The sequence below is a fragment of the Grus americana genome, chromosome 13 (genome assembly GCF_028858705.1).
Source record: "Grus americana isolate bGruAme1 chromosome 13, bGruAme1.mat, whole genome shotgun sequence".
Taxonomy (NCBI): domain Eukaryota; kingdom Metazoa; phylum Chordata; class Aves; order Gruiformes; family Gruidae; genus Grus; species Grus americana.
Genome location: NC_072864.1, coordinates 22,964,359 through 22,982,427, shown reverse-complemented (window position 1 = coordinate 22,982,427; position 18,069 = coordinate 22,964,359). Strand labels below are relative to the sequence as shown.

Below are 18,069 nucleotides of genomic sequence, written 5' to 3'. Positions count from 1 at the left end.
TCTGTCCCCACCATAATTTTTTATCAAGTGTTTTATCAAGACCTTATTGTGGCCTTTCGATACGTTAGGATGGCCTTATGAGACAGAGAGAAACTTTTTACCAGGGCCTGCAGTGACAGGACAAGGGGCAACTGTTTTAAACGGAAAGAGGGCAGGTCTAGACTGGACGTAAGGAAGAAGTGTTGTACGATGAGGGTGGTGAGACACTGGAACATCTTCATATTCAGAGCTCCTCCTGCCACGTTGCTTGCCCACCTGTCAGGAAGTTGTCCCAGAAACCCGTGTGTGCCAAAGGGACCCACCAGCTGCCTTGCGACACATCTTCTAGGCAGACATCGGCATCACCAGGACGGCGTTTACAGGGCTCCTCTTGAACCTGGAGCCATTCTTGGCTGTCCCACTTTGCACTTGGCTTTGCAGGTCTCAGCAGCTGTTGGAGAGCCCATGTTATGTACTCGCTGCTCTGCAATTCGCTCTTTGTCTCAGAGGCTTAAGGTGCTACGGAGGCAGCTCAGAGCCAGGCGGTGTCCCCAGCACCTTCCCTTTTTTCCAGATTTCGCTTTTTTGCTCCACCTTACCGGCATTGCATTTTCCTTGCCTGTCTCTTGAAGTGCGACGGCATGATGGTGCAGCACTGGACACTGGCATGGAGTGGTGCCCACCCTCCATGCATCTCACCATGTGCCCGAACCGGGCTGCGCAGCTGCATGCCCGTGCAGCCGTGGGCTCGGTGGTGCCCAGGAAGAAATAGGGCTTTAGCAGCAAAGGAGCAGGGTGGTTTGCTCCCACGGACTTCAGGCAATGCCAAAAATTAGGGGAAAACTGACCCTGGTAGGAGAAGGGGAAGTGGAAAACAGATGAGACCTGGGAGGAGGAGGAGGGGGAGAAGGTGGCTGAGGGTGTGGGAGAAGCTGAGCCTCAGTCGCTGCGTTTGTGTCCACAGGAGGAAGCTGCTGGCCCCAGCAGATGGTCTGGATGAGGGACCGCTGAGCCAGTCGTCCACCCGAGCGCTGCTGGGCTGCGATGAGGAGCAGAGGGAAAGGTGCGTGGTGGGACCAAGGGGCTCTGCATCAGACGAGCTCCTGGGGGTTTGGATCCCGGGGCTCAGGTGGAAATAACAAAGATCCTGGAAGTGCTGGGATACCAAAGGGAGAGGGAGCTGTGCCCGCAGCGGGTCTCGCACTGTGTGATGAGTAATGCACCCCCCTCTCCAAAAATAATGATCACGATGCTCCCTGGAGCAGAAACTGCTCCCTTGTTTTTCCTGGATCCAGGTGGAAATAGTCTCCTTAAGACTAGATTTAACCACAGAGGAGATGCACCTTTGAGGTACATACACTATAGGGACACCTTGTTTTCACCGATTGTGGAGAAATAACCTTTTTCTTCTGCGTAGGAAGTGAGCGCAAGCTGTGTATCACACACCCCAGGTCCCAGCTTCCCTGCCCTCTCTGGGAAGCAAAATCTTGGGGAGGGTCTGCACCTCCACGTGCTGCAGGACTTTGCCTTCTTCCTGGGCAGAAAACGTTGTGCCGATTATCACAACGAACCAGCCCGGAGTTACAGCAAATGAGCTTGTGTTTGTCCTCCCTCGTACCGATGCTTCTCAGTCATGCTATGTAAAGCATCCTGGTCTGGATCCAACCCAGTTTTAACAAACAGGCTGAAAAGAGACAATATTATTTATAAATTCAGAGGCTTGGTGCACATTTTCACCCCATAATTCTTCCAAAATCTTCTTCTCCCAAGTACCTGCATTCCAGTCTGGGATCTCGGTGCTTTCCAAGTCCCTCTGAGGGCATCTCGCACCCCAGGGCAAGGATGAGCTCAGGCTGGTGCTGCTTGATGTTATTTTACCGAAACCACCTTAACTTGTGTTCTTCTGATCACACAATAGCCAAATAAATATGGGTAAATCCTAATTCAGGATCCTGTAGGTTAAAAAAAAAGGGTCGTGAACCCACCCTCAGGCTGTCCTACCCGCACGCATCGCCTGACGGTCTCCTCGCAGCCTGCCCGGGCGCATCGGTTCAGCCACGAGCCTGAGCAGTGCCGTCATCAACAACCGGCTCCAGGAGCTGGTGAAGCTCTTCAAAGAGAGGACCGAGAAGGTGAAGGAGAAGCTAACGGACCCCGATGTCACCTCGGATGATGAGAGCCCTGCAGCATGTGAGTTCGAGTGGGGCTGGGAGCGTTTGGCTGATGGGTCCCCACGCACGCTGTGTTTTCAGGGAGACAACTGCTTTATTAACAATTTAAAGACCTCAAAACAAATTGCAGAAAGGAGATTTTTCTGCCCTTTAAAATAACCGTGTGGCCTCTCCCAGCCCCTGCCAAGCCGGCGCCGGCAGCAGCACCGGTGCCTCCTCCCGGGGGGGAGCCGGAGGGGGACAAGCTGGCGGGGGACGAGCACTACTGTGAGATGCTGTGCTGCGCGTTCAAGTACCGGCCGTGGCTGGACCGTCTGAAAAACTACCAGTTCCCCAGCAGCATCGACCCGCTCACCAGTGAGTGATGGAGCACGACCAGGCACCCGGGCTGGGGGCAAGCTGATGGGGCCGGGGGAGAGGGGGTAAGGAGAGGAGGAGGTGTAAAAGATGAGACCTTGTAGAGAAGGGAGGGCAACTAAACAAGGAGCAACTTAGCTTACACCTGTCTACTAAAAAACCAGAGTTTTAAATTCCTCTGCAAGGCACAGGCTTTCCTAAATACTTCCCAGTAGCGCTGGGCGTCAGGAGCATGACCGGGCAGGGAAGGGACAGCTTTCTTCTGCTTTTCAGGCTTTTCAGTGGGAAAACGCTGTCCCTGTGATGTGGACACCCCAAATAAAAATAAAAATCACAAAAGAAAAATCCACTGTCCGGTGGCCACCTCGCAGGAGCCCAGCTCCTTCCTTGGTCTGTGCTGTTTCGAAGCCCTCACGCTCGGGCAGCCATCAGTTGGCTCTGCATACCCTCAAGGGGAAAAAAGCAGAGAATGTCGGTACTGTGGGAGCAAAGCGAAAGCAAACCTAGTTGAATCAGCAAAGTTAGAAGAGGCTTTCTCTTAAAAAGCAATGTGCTCTGCAACCGGTGGTATTCACTTTGCATCTAGAGCAACTAAATCTACTTGCAGTCAAATGCTGTCAATAAGAGACCTCCTGTGGGTTTCCCCTTTGCACTCAGGGCAGGTCAGGGGATGAAAACCCTTTTGCACAGCAAATTCACATGGACGAGGGACACATGCCCGGCTAATCGTGGCACGGTTTCCTGTGCACAGATCTGATGTACGTGCTGTGGCTGTTCTTCGTTGTCATGGCCTGGAACTGGAACTGCTGGCTGATCCCCGTCCGCTGGGCTTTTCCCTACCAGACACCGGCAAACATCCACTGCTGGCTGCTCGTGGACTACCTCTGTGACCTCATCTATCTGCTGGACATCCTCATCTTTCAGACCCGGCTGCAGTTTGTCCGGGGGGGAGACATAATAGTGAGTGGCAGCACGCTGCATCCCACCTGGGGACCGGCTGTGGGGACCTCCCACCCCATCACCCTGCGTGGCGTGGGTGGTGCTGGTCACTGATCTCCGAACTGAGCTCTCCCACCAGAGCTGTGGCCATCAGGGCTGTGTCCACTCTTGGAGGACTTGCAAGCATCTTTCCTGCTATGTAGTGGATAAGCCGGCAGTCTTTTTGTCTGCCAAACATATGCATTTTTTCCCCCAAAGTCAATACCAGCCCATCTAGAAAGTGTGTGGTCCGTGGCAGCCCCGCTCCTGGGTAGGGATGCTCAGACGGTGTTGCACCACAGCATGGTCATGCTAGCGGTGTGATGAAGTGCACACCAACTAGCCCCAGCACGGCCGTACGCTGCTAACCGTGAGCAGACGGCATCATAAACTCTGGGTTTGATTTTCAGGAGCACAGCTAGGCAGAATGCATTAGTGATAGGACAAAAGCGATTGCAATCTGAACACATAGATCACGCGCCTGAGATAAGTGAAAGCCCTTGATTTTGTCTCCATATCCAATTAAATAAGCTGTAAAAAATAAGGCCTTGAGGGTATGCTCAGACAGGGAGGTTTCTCCTGTAAACTCTGGCTTTTGTGGTGCTAACACTGCAATGTGCTGTCTCTGGGATGCAAAACGTGCACAGGAGGTCCCAGGATAGGATGGGAAGATGTCATACGGCCAGGACTATTTCTGCTCCTCTTGCTCTGCTCCCCTTCCCAGGCACGAAGAGCACATCTTCCCTGTTTTGGAAGTCCTGGACCATGTTGGCCATGACTTTCCTTTCTGTAAGCAATGATCGATCTTCCCCTCTCTCTCCCCCTCCTATTTCCAACCAGACCGATAAAAAGGCCATGAAAGAGAACTACCTGCGATCACAACGCTTTAAGGTTTGACATAATGTTATCTATTAAATTGAATCTTTAAGCCTTGGCTTGCAGCTCCACCCCACAATGCCTGCAGGTCCCCACAGAGGTTCCTCTCTTTGTGTGAATTTCAGATGGACGTAGTGTGCCTCCTGCCCCTGGATTTCTTCTACTTCAAAGTTGGTGTCAACCCCCTCCTGCGCTTTCCTCGCTGTCTGAAGGTGAGTTGGAGCTTACAAAATCAGGCAGAACACCCGTTGCGGTGGACATGAAGGAGTCCCGGGCTGGTTTGGGTAAGCTATGGCTTGCTAGACTTGTTGATGGTGACAAGAGGGTTGTAAAAAGGATGGGAAGTATTGTCCCAAAGGCTTTGTGGGGCTGTTGGTCAAACACTTCATTTCAATCCTAAAACACTCTCACATTTGAAGGGCACTTATGGATGAAGCCAAATCTGTCCACGGCAGTTCATGCTGCAGGGGGGCTGCAGGAGGGAAACGGAGAGGGAGTGGGGTTTTTTGGGGGATGTAACTCTCCCGGCGGGGGCTGGAGCACACCCCTTTCCTTCTCCTCCTAGTACATGGCCTTCTTCGAGTTCAACAACCGCCTGGAGGCTATCCTGAGCAAGGCGTACATCTACAGGTGAGGGGGAGGCAGCCGGCGTGGAGTTCCTGTTTGCTCCTGGGGAAGAAAGTTCACTTTGGTGTGCACCTGTTCTGGGTTTCTGATTTATCTTCCCACTGTGCCTGGACCAGCTGACAAGGATGTTGGCTGATGCAGGCAGGATGTGGGGGTCCTGGAGCCCGCATGGGTAGGATCACCTCTCCCCAACCCAGTGGGGACGGGGGTGCTGGCAGTGAAGAGGAGCCACCAGCAGATAAGCTGCTTTTTCTGGCCCTTCTGGAGCTGCAGGGCTGCGGGAGGGAGCAGCGGGGCCACACGTTGGGGTGCTCTGTGGTTCCTGCCTTGGCAGGACCTGCACGGCCAGCACTTGGCTCATCGCTTCGAAGCTCCTTGTGATGCTGGGGGGGATCTGATGTGTTTCTCCCAGAAGACACCATATCATCTCCCCTCCAGTTCTCTCCTTTTTTTTTTTTTTTTTTTTTTCAGAGTGATTCGGACCACCGCCTATTTACTGTACAGCTTGCACGTGAACTCCTGCCTCTATTACTGGGCATCAGCCTATGAAGGACTGGGCTCTACCACCTGGGTCTACGATGGGGAAGGAAACAGGTACAAGCCAGGGCTTGGGTCCTCACATAGCACAGCTTGCTGCAATGAGCTGGAGCAAGAAGGAAGGTATTAGGATGCAGCTGGGTTTATAAAAACCCCTGAAGCAAAGCAAAGGGCTGGGGATGCCAGGAGAAGATGCGGAGCCGGGGAGAATGATGGGGACAGGAGGGATGGGATGTGCAGTAATATACAGTGCTGCAAGACAAAGAGGCCGCAGCGAGGCTGAGATGGAAGGCAATGGCAGGTCAAAGAGGCTGAAAACCTGGAACCTGGTGCTGGGAAGCAAGGGAATGCTCCCTGGCCAGACAGGGAGGCAGCGTGAGGCCTGTTTCTGCTCGTGTTGACCTGCTGCCAGGCTGGGATGGAGATTTGAAGCTGCGTGTCCTAGGTGCCCCTCAGACCAGCCCAGTGCCTTCATTACCGTGGTGTGAGACAGGGACAGTGGCCACCCCGTCCCCTCGCCGTGGTGTTTCCAAGATAATGCGTGTTAAATGTTCCTGGCACTGTCAGGGATGGATGCCACAGGGAGAGCGCTCGGCTCGCAAGCTTGCATGCTGCCTCATAGTGAATGCCCACACACAAAACAAAATAAAACAATAAACAAAACAAACATTTACTTATTTAGCACCATGCAGTAAACGAGAGTTTCCTGCAAAAAAAAAAAAAAAGGGGGTGGACAAGTGCATTAAGGACTTACTGTGAGCTGTGGTGACAAGTGACTCACGCAGGCAGCCTTAGTCCAGGCGTTACCTTCCCTTTGGGCACTCAGCTTCCCACGTTAATGTTACTGCTATACAGTTATTTTGTGTGATATACATATCTGTACCTGTCTCTAGGTGTAACTATAACATCCAAGACCAGTGAATCAAGGATTCACTTGGCATCTCCTGAGTGCCATGCCAACAATTTGCTCCAAACTTTTTTTCCCCCGAATATTTCTAAAAGTGTAAACATTGCTGAAAATACCTTGCTGGTTTATGGTAGTGGAGCTGTAAGAAGCAGAAAATGGGAGTAGCCAGAGCAGCTGAGCATCCCACGTGGAGGTTTCTGGAGGGTCCCTCTGTAGCATCTCCAGAAGCACCTGCAGGTCTGGTGGGGAGTCTACAGCCCCTTAATTTTTCCCTTCATCACCCATAATTACTCTCAGAAGGCTCTGGTTTGCTGTGGCCAGAGAATGTGAGCTCAGTGCTGAGGGGTGAAACAGGCCTTCACACCAGAACCACCCTCAAAGCTGCCTCATCTTTTCCTCCCAGCTATATCCGCTGCTACTACTGGGCAGTCAAAACCCTCATCACCATCGGGGGCCTGCCGGACCCCAAGACGCTGTTCGAGATCGTCTTCCAGCTGCTGAACTACTTCACGGGTGTCTTTGCTTTCTCCGTCATGATAGGGCAGGTGAGCAGGAGTCATGGGGGATTCTCAGCCTCAGGTGGGGAAGGTTTCGGTGGGGTTGGTCCACAGGTTTGCATCTCCAGGTTTGTTTTCCCCATGTGAGGACCTGCTCAGCATCAGCAGAAGACAAAAAGGGTTTGGCAGATGCTGTTAGGACCCAGCAAATGTGCTCTAGACTGCTTAACCTGCGTGATGGACAAGCGACAGCAATTAAAACATCTCTTCCACCCCTTCCTCCCATTCAGATGAGAGACGTGGTCGGCGCTGCTACCGCAGGGCAAACTTACTATCGGAGCTGCATGGACAGTACCATTAAATACATGAACTTCTACAAAATCCCCAAAACTGTTCAGAACCGGGTGAAAACGTGGTACGAGTACACGTGGCACTCACAAGGCATGCTAGGTGAGATCCAACCGCTCCAAGGGTCAATGCTTGCACCGCATGTGTTTTACTGCGGTTGCTTTGCAGAGCCAAAACGTTGCTGTCAAATAGCACGACAGTTTTGGGGCGAGGGGCGGTTTATTTTACTCTTCACTATACGGGCTCGTTTGCCCACCTATAGAGTATATAGGCTGCCACTGGGTTGCAGTGCCATGGCGAGCCAGCATCACTCAGTGCACTGAGTCCAGCATCCCACCCCGGTCCCTGGGGAGAAGGCAGCGACTGGCAGTCGCTGGCCAGTGCATGTCCAACAGCAAACCCGCTAGCTCACCCTACCAGTAAATCATCAGGCAGGACCTCTGTGCCCACTCTCCTGGCCAGGAAAGACGCTGGCTTGGGCTCACAGGTCTGTCTCTGAGCCGTCAGGGCAGGGATAACACGAAGGGCGGCTCTCCAGCACCCGTTGGCTTTAGACCTGCAGGCTGCTGGGTGGGCAGAGGCTGGAGGAGACCCTTCTGGGCAAGCTGGCTCCTGCCCTCTGCCACCAAAAGGCAGGCTGCTTTCCCACCACCACACCAAGGACACGCTCTTGGATCGAGAGCTGGAAACAGCCAGTTTTCTGCTTTGTCCCACAGATGAGTCAGAGCTGCTGGTGCAGCTGCCGGACAAGATGCGGCTGGACATCGCCATCGACGTGAACTACAACATCGTGAGCAAAGTGGCCCTCTTCCAGGTACCCTCTGCAGCGCGGGTCCTGGCCGGTGGAGCCTGACGTGCCGGCGCAGACTAACGGCGCTCTTGTTGGCTCTGTTTCGGCCCAGGGCTGCGACAGGCAGATGATCTTCGACATGCTGAAGCGGCTCAGATCGGTGGTCTACCTGCCTAATGACTACGTGTGTAAGAAGGTAACAAGGTGCTCGGGTGCCCTCCCATCCGTGGTGGCTGGGCTGTGCAGGGCACGAGGAGCAACGCAGAGCGGGGAAAGCCAGGCCTGGCCCATCACCATGGCGTCAAGCCGCTTCACAGGCAGGGAATTCAGAGCAAAACGTCCTTGGTTGCGGCTGGTCTTGTGCAAAGACTGACCTCTTCTGTTGCAGCCATGAACAGCAGCAGAGTTGAGAGCCTGGAGATGCTTAGATGAGGATGCTCAGGAGCGAGCACCACCAGGACAAAACGTTTTGAGAGCTGGGAGAGGGCGGTATGGCCATGGGGGTTTCCAGCAAGATGCATGTTAGGGCATCCGTTAGGTCTCCCCGTTTTTGGTCACCCCACGCGGCACCCATCTTCATTGCAGGGGGAAATCGGCCGCGAGATGTACATTATTCAGGCGGGACAAGTGCAGGTGCTGGGGGGACCTGACGGCAAAACTGTGCTGGTGACTCTGAAACCCGGATCTGTGTTTGGAGAAATAAGGTGAGCCAGGCATTGCCAGGGAGCCAGGGAAATGCAGCTCGTGGGTTCTGGGCAAGGAGGGCGGGCAGTGGGGAGGTCACCAGCACCCCAATTAACCTTTGCGATTGAGAGCCACGAACACTGAGTCTGCTACACAAACTACAGCTTTTTTCTTGGAGCTTTTCCACTGTTTTTGTCATTGTGCTGTTTTTCTGCCTGGGGAGCCGGTGACAGTAAGCAGAGGTATATGGAGGGATGGGAACGTGAATAAGAAAAGATGCTTCACTGAAACATTTATCTGCCCGTTTCACAAGCATGTAAAGTCCTGTACCAATTTGTAACACAGGGATAGAGTTTGCCTCCCTACAGCCCATCAGACACTAGAGTGGTGTAAAATGCAATATTTAAACCTTCAAACAGGCAAATAATTTTTTTTATATCGTGCTCCATGCCAACGTTTCCCAGCATTCTTTAAAAACTGGGCTCGGAAAATTCCATTGGGGGTGAAAATCAAACTCTGAGTCCTCTGAAAGAGAGAGATGGGGAGGACACGATGGGAAAAGGCTGAGCCCGTTAATAACAGCGTTAATGTCTCGCCATGTCTCTCTCAGCTTGCTGGCAGCAGGAGGGGGAAATCGCCGGACGGCAAATGTCATAGCTCATGGCTTCGCTAACCTCTTCATTTTGGATAAGAAGGACTTGAACGAGATTTTGGTGCATTATCCGGAGTCTCAGAAGCTGCTGCGTAAAAAGGCCAAGTGTGTGTCGGGCCGCTGCTTTCTAGCCTGTGGGGTTTTAAAAAAGAAGAAAAAAAAAAAAAAGAAAAGCAGGGTTTTAAAATCGCAGGGGAGATTTCTCTCTGTGCGAAGCACTGGGAAAACCCGTGCTGCAGTCGCCAGGCGTTAGGCACGCATCCCGGAGAAGAGCCACGCCGGAGCTGCCGCACTTCGGCAGAGGGCAGCCATCCCTCGCCGCGGGCTGGGGAGGCTGGAGATGCCCAGAGCCAGCCCAGCCCTGCTGCAACGCTTGGCTGTGAAAAGCGTGTGCAACTCGGGAGCAAACGTGGCCAAAGTGCGTTCATTTAAAAAAAACTATTAAAATATTCGCTTTAGTTTTTAGCATTATTTAGACTTGTTATTCTGTCCTTCCTAAGGTGTAAAAAAATCCCTGTCCTTTCAAAGTCTGATTTTTCTGCATTATAAAATCCAGCTAATATAACATGTCCCCGGACTGAAATCATCTCTCCTTTTCCTTTGCTGTAGGAAAATGCTGAAAAACAACAATAAACCCAAAGGTGAGAAAGGAGCACCTGGAGACCCGCTGATCATCCCCCCAAAAGCTGACACCCCAAAGCTCTTCCAGGCTGCTCTGGCCGCCACGGGGAGGATGGGGGGCAAAGGGCCGCTGGCGCAGCTCCGCTGGAGGCTGAAGGAGCTGAAGGCGATGCAGGCGACGCAGGCGACACAGGTCAGTGCAGGGAGGATGGCAATTTGTCTTTGCTTCGCCAGACGCCAAGTCACTCTGCTCTCCCCGATGAGCTCCAGGGACTGTCACTAAGGCGCCTCAAAGGAGTCAGCTCAGGTCGTCAGGGTCTGACGGAGCGTGGGCAAATGTGAAGGGGCGGTCCGGCATCTTAACGCACAGCCTTGGGAGAATGTCTTTGTCCCACAGGGGTTTGTTTTGCAAGACAAAAGGGAAAAACATTGACTTTTTGCCTGGCTACGCTAAGCCTGAGTCTAGTTTCTAGCTGGACTATAGCCACAGATGAACATCTCTTCTGTGCCGCAGAGACAGAGCCACTCGTAATTAACTGATGTGCTGGCGGGACGGAGGGTGACGCTGGCATCCAGCGTGCACAGCCCGGTCAATATCTGCAAAGCTTTTACGGCACGGTTGGGGCAGAGGCCCCCAGCAGCAGGCACACCATCCTGCCAGCTCTGCGTGAGCTGCAGTGAAGTCACCCTTGCTTTTTTGTCATCAGCAACTGAAAAAGAAAATGGTCTTGCTCTTCTTCTCCCCCCCGCCCCTTCTTCCAAGTGTCTCTGCTGAACTCGTAAAACAGGCCATATCTCCATGCAGACCTTGTTGTTGCTCTTCCCACCATGGAGTTATGCAGACTATCACATCTGGTCGTGTAAAGGGAGGTGCAAGAGCAGCTGATAGGGAGCGCGCGGTGGCCTTGAGGCTGGGTAAATATCCACGGAGACACAGAGCACAACCGTGTTTCTGCAGTCACAAAAGCATGGCAAGGCTTCACACAATGCAGTGCTTAAGACTAATTAATAACCAGCTAAAGGCAGTGGTGAAGAGTGGCACCGTGTGCTCCGTACGGCAACAGGACCTGTCACTGGAGGGTGCCCGTATCAGGAGCTAGCCCCGCTAGTGGGGTTAGCAGGACCCCGTTAGGAGGACATCCCTCTCCATGGCATGGCCGCAGGTGAGGGTTCTGAGGCTCCTCTCTAAAGGAGGCTTTAGGACGGGGCAGTCTGGAGCTGCTCCCTCACAACACTTCTGCCAAGCTTCTGCCAAGATCAACCCCTCCAGATGCTTCAGGAGCAAAACAAGAGCTAGCGCAGGAGGTGCGAGAAAGCTTTGTTGCACACACCTCTCTGCAGTTCCCTCGAGATGTGCAGGATATAATCCAGCTGCCCTGCTCACAGGGGTTGTCTTTGGCAGCAAGCTGACATCCCGATAATGAGGTCTGGCGTGGTGAAACTCGGTGAAACACCCGTCTGGCTTGCACAGCGCAGACGCCATGGTTGGGGGTAGTGTGCGAGGGTCTTCTAAGGTTGGTTTTGCCTTTTGATTTTGGGTCACAGGGTTCCGACTTCAGTCCGATCCCACCGAAATCACCAGTGCACCAGAGATCACCTGTCACCTCCCACAAAGCACGCACCCACCTGGGAGAAGAAATATTCTCAAAATCTTCTGATAGCTTAGTCACCATTCGTGTGATTTCTACAGCACAAGAGGATGAAGAAATCCTTGCTGCTGAGATTTCGGAGAAAGAAGAAGAAGAAAAAGAAGAGAAATGAAAAACCAGCAGGTCCTGGGGCAGGAGTAGGAGTCAAGTAAATGCCTGGGGTGTAAGCTTTTTGTCGTTAATGATTTCCACGCAGTGGCCGTAGGCTTCGCTAAGTGCTGCAGGTAGGATCTACCTTTCTTTTCTGCCTAGATGTTCAGTCATTGTTGATAAAACCATACGACCCAGAACCATACAAGGTTTCCACGCTCTGGAGATCTATTTTTATTGAGCATCTCTATGAATATTCCCACTAAATCTCAGGCCAGCCCTCTTGCCTCAAAATCCAGCCTTATGGAGACGGAGCCCTGAAGAAATTGCTTTTTATGGCTCTGGATGGTTAATGAGTGTTCAGATAAAGCGTGAAGAGTTATTCACCTCTGACAGCTGAGTCACTGCTTGGCCAGAAACAACCAGGGGAAAAAAAAACAATGAGGTTTCTCTGTTGGACTCAAGGTTGTCAGCAGCGGCCGGAGAGTGATTCACCCAAAAAGCATGTGAACTATGCTCATAAGCTGAGCACACACCGAATCACGCTGTCACAAGAAGGCCAAGGTCCATCCCGGTGTGCATAAACTGCAAGATGCTCGCGGGTCTCTGCATGGTGCCAAGACCACCTTGGGTTTGCCACTGGGAAGAGGAGTTCCTGCCAGCCGTCCACCTCGGGGAGGTGGTGGGCTGTCCATCGCTGGTGGCTGTTATGATGAGATTTGATGAGCATCTTTCAGGGATGGAGAAACACAATCCTGAATGAGATGTTCCTGGAGATCCCTTCCAGCCCTGGGTTTCCATGGGTGCACCGGCCTGCTGCTGCTGGGAGGGATAAACCGAGTGCAGGAAGGAAGAAGCCGTGCTGGTTTCCAGCTGGGATGGGAAAGGGAAACACAGGAAGTGCTCTCCTCTCCCAGCCTGTGTTCGGAGTCAGCTCAGAGCCCGTAGCGCGCAAGTGAGCATGCACAAGCGTGCACGAGCCTCTTCTGTGGTCGTTGCTGGACCTCAGTGACCTGCCACATTTCCAGCAGCCAACTTCCAGCTCCTTTCGGTCACTTGGTTGGCTCTTGGCCACGTTTCCCATGGAGCAGCCGCTCTGGTCTTGCTCATCACTGCAACAGGGCACTTGTGAAGGCGCTCTCCCAACCTGGGACCGGGTGCTGGACAGGAAGGCGAGCACCTGGTCAGCAGCCAGCACGCCCAGCTAATGAGTCGAGGTGTCCAATCTTGCTCCAGCACCACCAGTTCCTCATCTTCCTCAAACCCAGCACCAACTGGAGAGAGCTGCTGGTGAGCCAAGAGGTGGTGAGAAGTGGTGGGCGAGATGGTGCCAGGTGAGACAACGCAGATCCTCCCCAAGGTTTCGGCTGGCCAAGTCTCTGCGGCACTGCTGGCTCCGTTGAGAGGAGCCGGTTTCCATCCTCCGGAGGAAAAGCTGGGGCAGGTTTTGCCGCAGGGAGCAGCCCCGACGCCACGGCTGAGGGACTTTCCGGGTGTTCAGCAAATTCTGCGAGCAGTGCTGCAGGTTTCACAGGTCTGGCCATGAGACGGCCGGGCTGCTCACGAAGGGTGTCAGCACCGGCATCGCCCCCCGCGCGTGGGCGATCCCTCTTCCCATCAGCAGCCAGGGGCTGATCTTCACCTCCCACGGGGTCTCCTTATTTTACGGAGGTTTTTTTTCCCCCCTCTCTTGCAAAATAAATGGTTTTCTGTGGTGGAAAAAGCCAGAATATATGTTAGTGTTAATTAATGATGGCTTGCTCTCTTTTAAACAAATCTAACAAGCTCCAATATACCGCAAGAGGGTCTGAGGCTACCACTGCCCTTAACATTGCAGAGGAAAACATGGACTCACCCAAACCTTCATAAATATTTCTTGTCCTCACTCATTCGCAAGTGGTTTCCTGCTGGGTAGAAGGTTTCAGTGCAGAGTGCAAAGTATTTTTTTTCACTATATAAATATTTATATAATCAAACCAGGAAACGTGCAAAAGTCAAACAGGGGTTTTGATTTGCTGCTACAATTTGATATGGTTTAGAAAAAGAGTTTAAATAAATAGTCGGCTGTGACGGCTTTCATAATTCACCATATCTACAATAAACACAATGCAGATTACCATTCATTTGTGGTGGATTTATTTCAATATTCCAGTTGTTTTCCATCTTTTTGCTCGCTGATGCACTGACGGAGCCAGGAAAGTGTCCACGCACAGTTCACAGATTTTTCCAATAAACGTTTTAGAGGCTCAGAGGTCACATAATACTAGTAGTAGAACTGTTATATATTTTTAATCACCACAAGGAGGGAAAAAAAGCTTTCATAAATGGCAAATACTCGCGTTGAAGATCTTAGTTTTCAACACACAGCATTAGATGGTGCTGGATACATAACTGGTAATTCTGGAACCACGGGGAGATTTGAAGTTATCCTCCTCTGCGATCTGTTTACGGCTTTAGTTCTTTAGAGAGATTATTCTCCAGGTAATAATTAAGGTCAAGGTAGGGTTGGGCTCACAGGCTGGGTTGGGGAGTTGAGCTCAGGTCTATTTGCTGTGCAGGACTATTTAGAAATGACAGGTAGGAGATGGGCAGCTTGGTTAGTGCCTCTTGTTTTGGGGGCTGCCATAAATTGGCTTTCTGCTGAATTTTGGAATTCCATTCGTTTACCAGCTTTGCCGTATTTGCAACGGGCTCCCTTTGCATTCGTTCCTATTAAATATCTTGTGGCATCTACTTATCACGGGTCTGTTCCTTCCACTGCCCTTGTAACGTTCCTGATGGATTTGGCAATGCTCCGTGTACCTTTGCTGCATTTCTTATTAGCTTTTGTTCATTCCGCTTCGATGTCCTTAAGTGTCGGCTCGATCCAATATGAGATCCTCCAACAATATCAATGCAGCATTTGGGGGATCTTGCCGGGCAGTCGCCTATTGCCAGTCCAGCACCCTGGAAATTCTGCATTGCAGATTTCCTCCTGACTTATATTTCCGATTAACAGATTTCTCAGAGGTCCATAGCCAAAGAAACCAGGGTTTTGTGCAACAATGTTTTAGCTGTTGGTGCTTTTGAGTGAAAGAGGCGGAACAGATAACTGCCGAAGGAAGCAGCAGAGCTTGCTGTTGTTGAATCTGTACCATGTGCTAGGTTTTGCCTCATAACCACAAATAACATCCTTACTGGAGGCTTTATATATACTGGTTTAATATCTAAAAATATTTTTATATAGATAGATACTTTATATATGCATATATATATATACACGCACACAGTTTTTATGCTAAGGGGTATTCATATTCCTTGTGGCCTGTGCTGTTATGTCTTTCAAAAAAGCGATACCGATTTAATGTTCTGTATGAAGCGTGAGAAGACAAACATCTCCAATAAAAAGCTCCACTTACGAAAGGAATAATATAACCCACTGTAGACATCTGACTGTGGAGGAAGTTGTTTTCTTCTGGGCTGAAATGGGGCAGCCATCTTCTCCGTATTTGTAGTTGGAGCAATCTTTTAAAAAGATTAAGTGCAATTGCAGGTTAATCGCTGATAAGGTTATAATGAAAGTAAAAAACAAATAAGCAGGTTTGGGGATTAGACTTGGGTCTGGAAAGAAATTGCGGGATAAATAGAAAGCCCAGTTAAATGGTGTTTAATTAGAAAGCTTGAAATAAAATTAAGCACTTTAACCTTGAAATCTGGGAGACCTTCACGAGCAGGACATGCTCCTAATTCTGGGAGCAGTCTGTAAACTATTTTTTCTGCCTCTATGTATTTTTTCCATTGTGTAGGTCTGCTTTGAGTCATGGTTGCAATTAAATCCCCCTGAATCCCTCTTACTTCCCTCTAAAACGGAGCTAACGTGAGTCTGGTTTCCTCTGCCCTGAGCACGCAGCTCCTTTTACATGCAGTAACGGTCCCACCGGAGTGAACACCCTGGAAAAAAAACCCCAGACCACTATTTGGAAGGGGTCACACAGAGGTGCACAAGCCAACAGGTGCCCACGCCAGCGTTTGTTAAGAGCAGCTTAGGCTTAGCTTGCACTGGATGACATTTTTTCCTTCTCTCATGCTTTCCTCCTTTACCCATTCTTCTTTTGGGGTAAAATTTTCTGACTTTGGTTCACGCTGTAGGGTGAATGTCTTAGGGAGATCTGAGCAGTCCAGCAAGTTGGGTTTGAGTCATCTGAAGCAGTAAAGCCTCCGTACCTGCATTATTTCATGCATTTTTTTTCTGCGTTTATAAGTCACTTGATGCATGAGAAGAGCTGGAAGTCAAACAGTTAAAGTCTAAAAACTGTTTTCTTTGATAAATTGGAAGGTGTTTGGGGGGAAATAGAAACAATTGGAGAAGTGAGATAAATTGGGTTGTGGGGATGCTGGCGGGGGGGGGGGCTGGGGCACATCCCCGCCAGCTCTGGGCTACGACACCCAGGGAACCACGTGGCCCAGCGTGCTTCACGCTTTTTGCAGATGCTCATTTTGCAAGCTCGAGCTCGCCGGGCCGGGCGCTGCTGCCTTTCCAGCTGCAACCGCTCGGAAGCGGTGCGCTGGGTCTGCCGCCACACAGCGGGACCGTTGCTGCAGCGCCTGTGCGAGCATCCTTTTATGTTCTGGAACCTCCCACACGTGCTGGTCCGTGGGGCTGCCTGTGGATGGTCCAAATTCACCCCAGGGTGAGCATCATGTGGGCCGTGCCCTGCCGCTCCTCTTAGCAGTAACCGGAGGAATGAAGACCAGCCAGACTCATTACTCATTCTAGATAAGAGGCTCTTTTGTGCTGCAGAAATACCAATATCACGTGAAAAATCTCTCCGCTGCCATGGTTACCAGCCGCCGTCACAGCCACCGGCGAGACGGGACTCGTAGCATTGACAGGGCTTCTGGTGTCCCCTTCGCCAGGGGAAACTCCAGCCATAAAACCTACGCGATGCCCCAAAAAGGGGGGGGAGATGCCTACAAGGGCTGCGCGACCCTCCCCAGGGAGAGCCGGCACATCTGGCGTTACGATGCTCCGAGCTCGTTATGTGCGGTGTTACTGCCCTGTCACTGGGCACTAGGCTCTGGGGTTTATACGTTCCTCACTAATAACCTGAAACGTTATTAAAAAAGTGAGAAAATGGTGCTGCGGTGTGGCGGGCAGAGATCGGCTCTGCCCCGCTTCCTGTTTTTCTGGCGCTCAGGAATGACTTGACCTCGCCAAGCTCTTGCTTTTTACACTAACGCGCTTCTCATTAAAGCGCTTTCCTGAACACTAATTAGGGTGGTTTTCCTTTTGTAAATTAGCCTGATACGATCTGTGTGTCTTGGCAGACGCCCTCCGGAGCAGGAACCAAGGTCTTTGCGTTTGATCGCTGTTTATTTTGCAAATCTCCCCGGTTTTACTGTTCTTGGCTGCCTTCTAGAAAGCGCTTGCAGGTGGAGGTTAACGGGAGGGAAATGGGGCTTTCCAGTGTGCCTGCCTCCAGGCACGGGAGAGATTTTTGGCGCTATGGGGGTCTGCCAGCCACTGCGGGCTGCTGAGGCGGTGAGGGCACACCGGAGCGCTTTCCCCTGAGCTCCTTCCCATCCCATCCCAGCACCCTCGCGTGGTGAGCTGCCGAGGAGTGTGGATGCAAGGAAAGGCACTTTTAACGGGTGATGGAGAAAAAAAGAACCCAATTAACACACTCATTCTGTGCAATTAAACCACTTCTCTTGATTACAGCCAACGCTTGGAGCAGCAGACCTGAGCGACCCCAAACCCGTCTAGATCTGGATATCTGCGGAGGGAGGAAAGTCCACCTGGCTGCCAGTGCCACTAAATCGGTTGTGTCAGCAATTTGCCCGGGACCGATGGTGCTCAGGAGGGGACGGACTTTAATCGGCTCTCATTTTCTTAATGCACTGGCAGACGGGAGCAGAGGGGACGTTACTTTCTCCGTCTCCGGTCACAGACGAGGCAGAGCTGCCAGAGGTTTGCATGGACTGAGAAATTCCGCGGTGAAGGTGATGCTGGGTGCGGGAAGCCATCCTCTGCCTCTGCTCACGGGGGAGGCTGGCAGCGAGTGGAGCATCCCGGGGGGGTCCTGCCACTCTGGCTCCGCACCAGCTGCTGGGACCGGGCACCATTACGGATCATCTTTAGAAAAGCATTTACTGGTCCTTAACAAGGGCAGAGGAGGACTGCCGGGGGGCTTCACCCAGGGACCCCTGAGATTGGGACGGATGCGACAAAGACCCTGACGAAGAGGCAACGCTTTTTCAGTGCCGGTGTGCCAGCCGCGTGGTGCCACGTGTGGAAAAGCGCGGTGAAGCATCACCCCCGGAGAG

At 51.8% G+C, this 18,069-nt stretch overlaps 1 protein-coding gene across 1 annotated transcript in view; it reads left to right on the top strand.

Annotated features, from left to right (window-relative positions):
• The window catches only part of CNGB1 (cyclic nucleotide gated channel subunit beta 1), a 34,602-nt gene extending 20,735 nt beyond the window's left edge, over positions 1 to 13,867 (top strand). The window contains exons 19-34 of the mRNA XM_054841090.1: positions 944 to 1,042; positions 2,012 to 2,169; positions 2,328 to 2,507; positions 3,259 to 3,467; positions 4,326 to 4,376; positions 4,487 to 4,573; positions 4,927 to 4,991; positions 5,460 to 5,582; positions 6,836 to 6,977; positions 7,220 to 7,379; positions 7,994 to 8,091; positions 8,180 to 8,263; positions 8,653 to 8,771; positions 9,362 to 9,508; positions 10,013 to 10,217; positions 11,570 to 13,867. Coding sequence (XP_054697065.1) covers positions 944 to 1,042; positions 2,012 to 2,169; positions 2,328 to 2,507; positions 3,259 to 3,467; positions 4,326 to 4,376; positions 4,487 to 4,573; positions 4,927 to 4,991; positions 5,460 to 5,582; positions 6,836 to 6,977; positions 7,220 to 7,379; positions 7,994 to 8,091; positions 8,180 to 8,263; positions 8,653 to 8,771; positions 9,362 to 9,508; positions 10,013 to 10,217; positions 11,570 to 11,785 — 2,143 coding nt within the window. The 3' untranslated portion in view covers positions 11,786 to 13,867. The remainder of the gene's footprint in view (positions 1 to 943; positions 1,043 to 2,011; positions 2,170 to 2,327; positions 2,508 to 3,258; positions 3,468 to 4,325; positions 4,377 to 4,486; positions 4,574 to 4,926; positions 4,992 to 5,459; positions 5,583 to 6,835; positions 6,978 to 7,219; positions 7,380 to 7,993; positions 8,092 to 8,179; positions 8,264 to 8,652; positions 8,772 to 9,361; positions 9,509 to 10,012; positions 10,218 to 11,569) is intronic.
• The last annotated feature ends 4,202 nt before the right edge of the window (positions 13,868 to 18,069 follow it).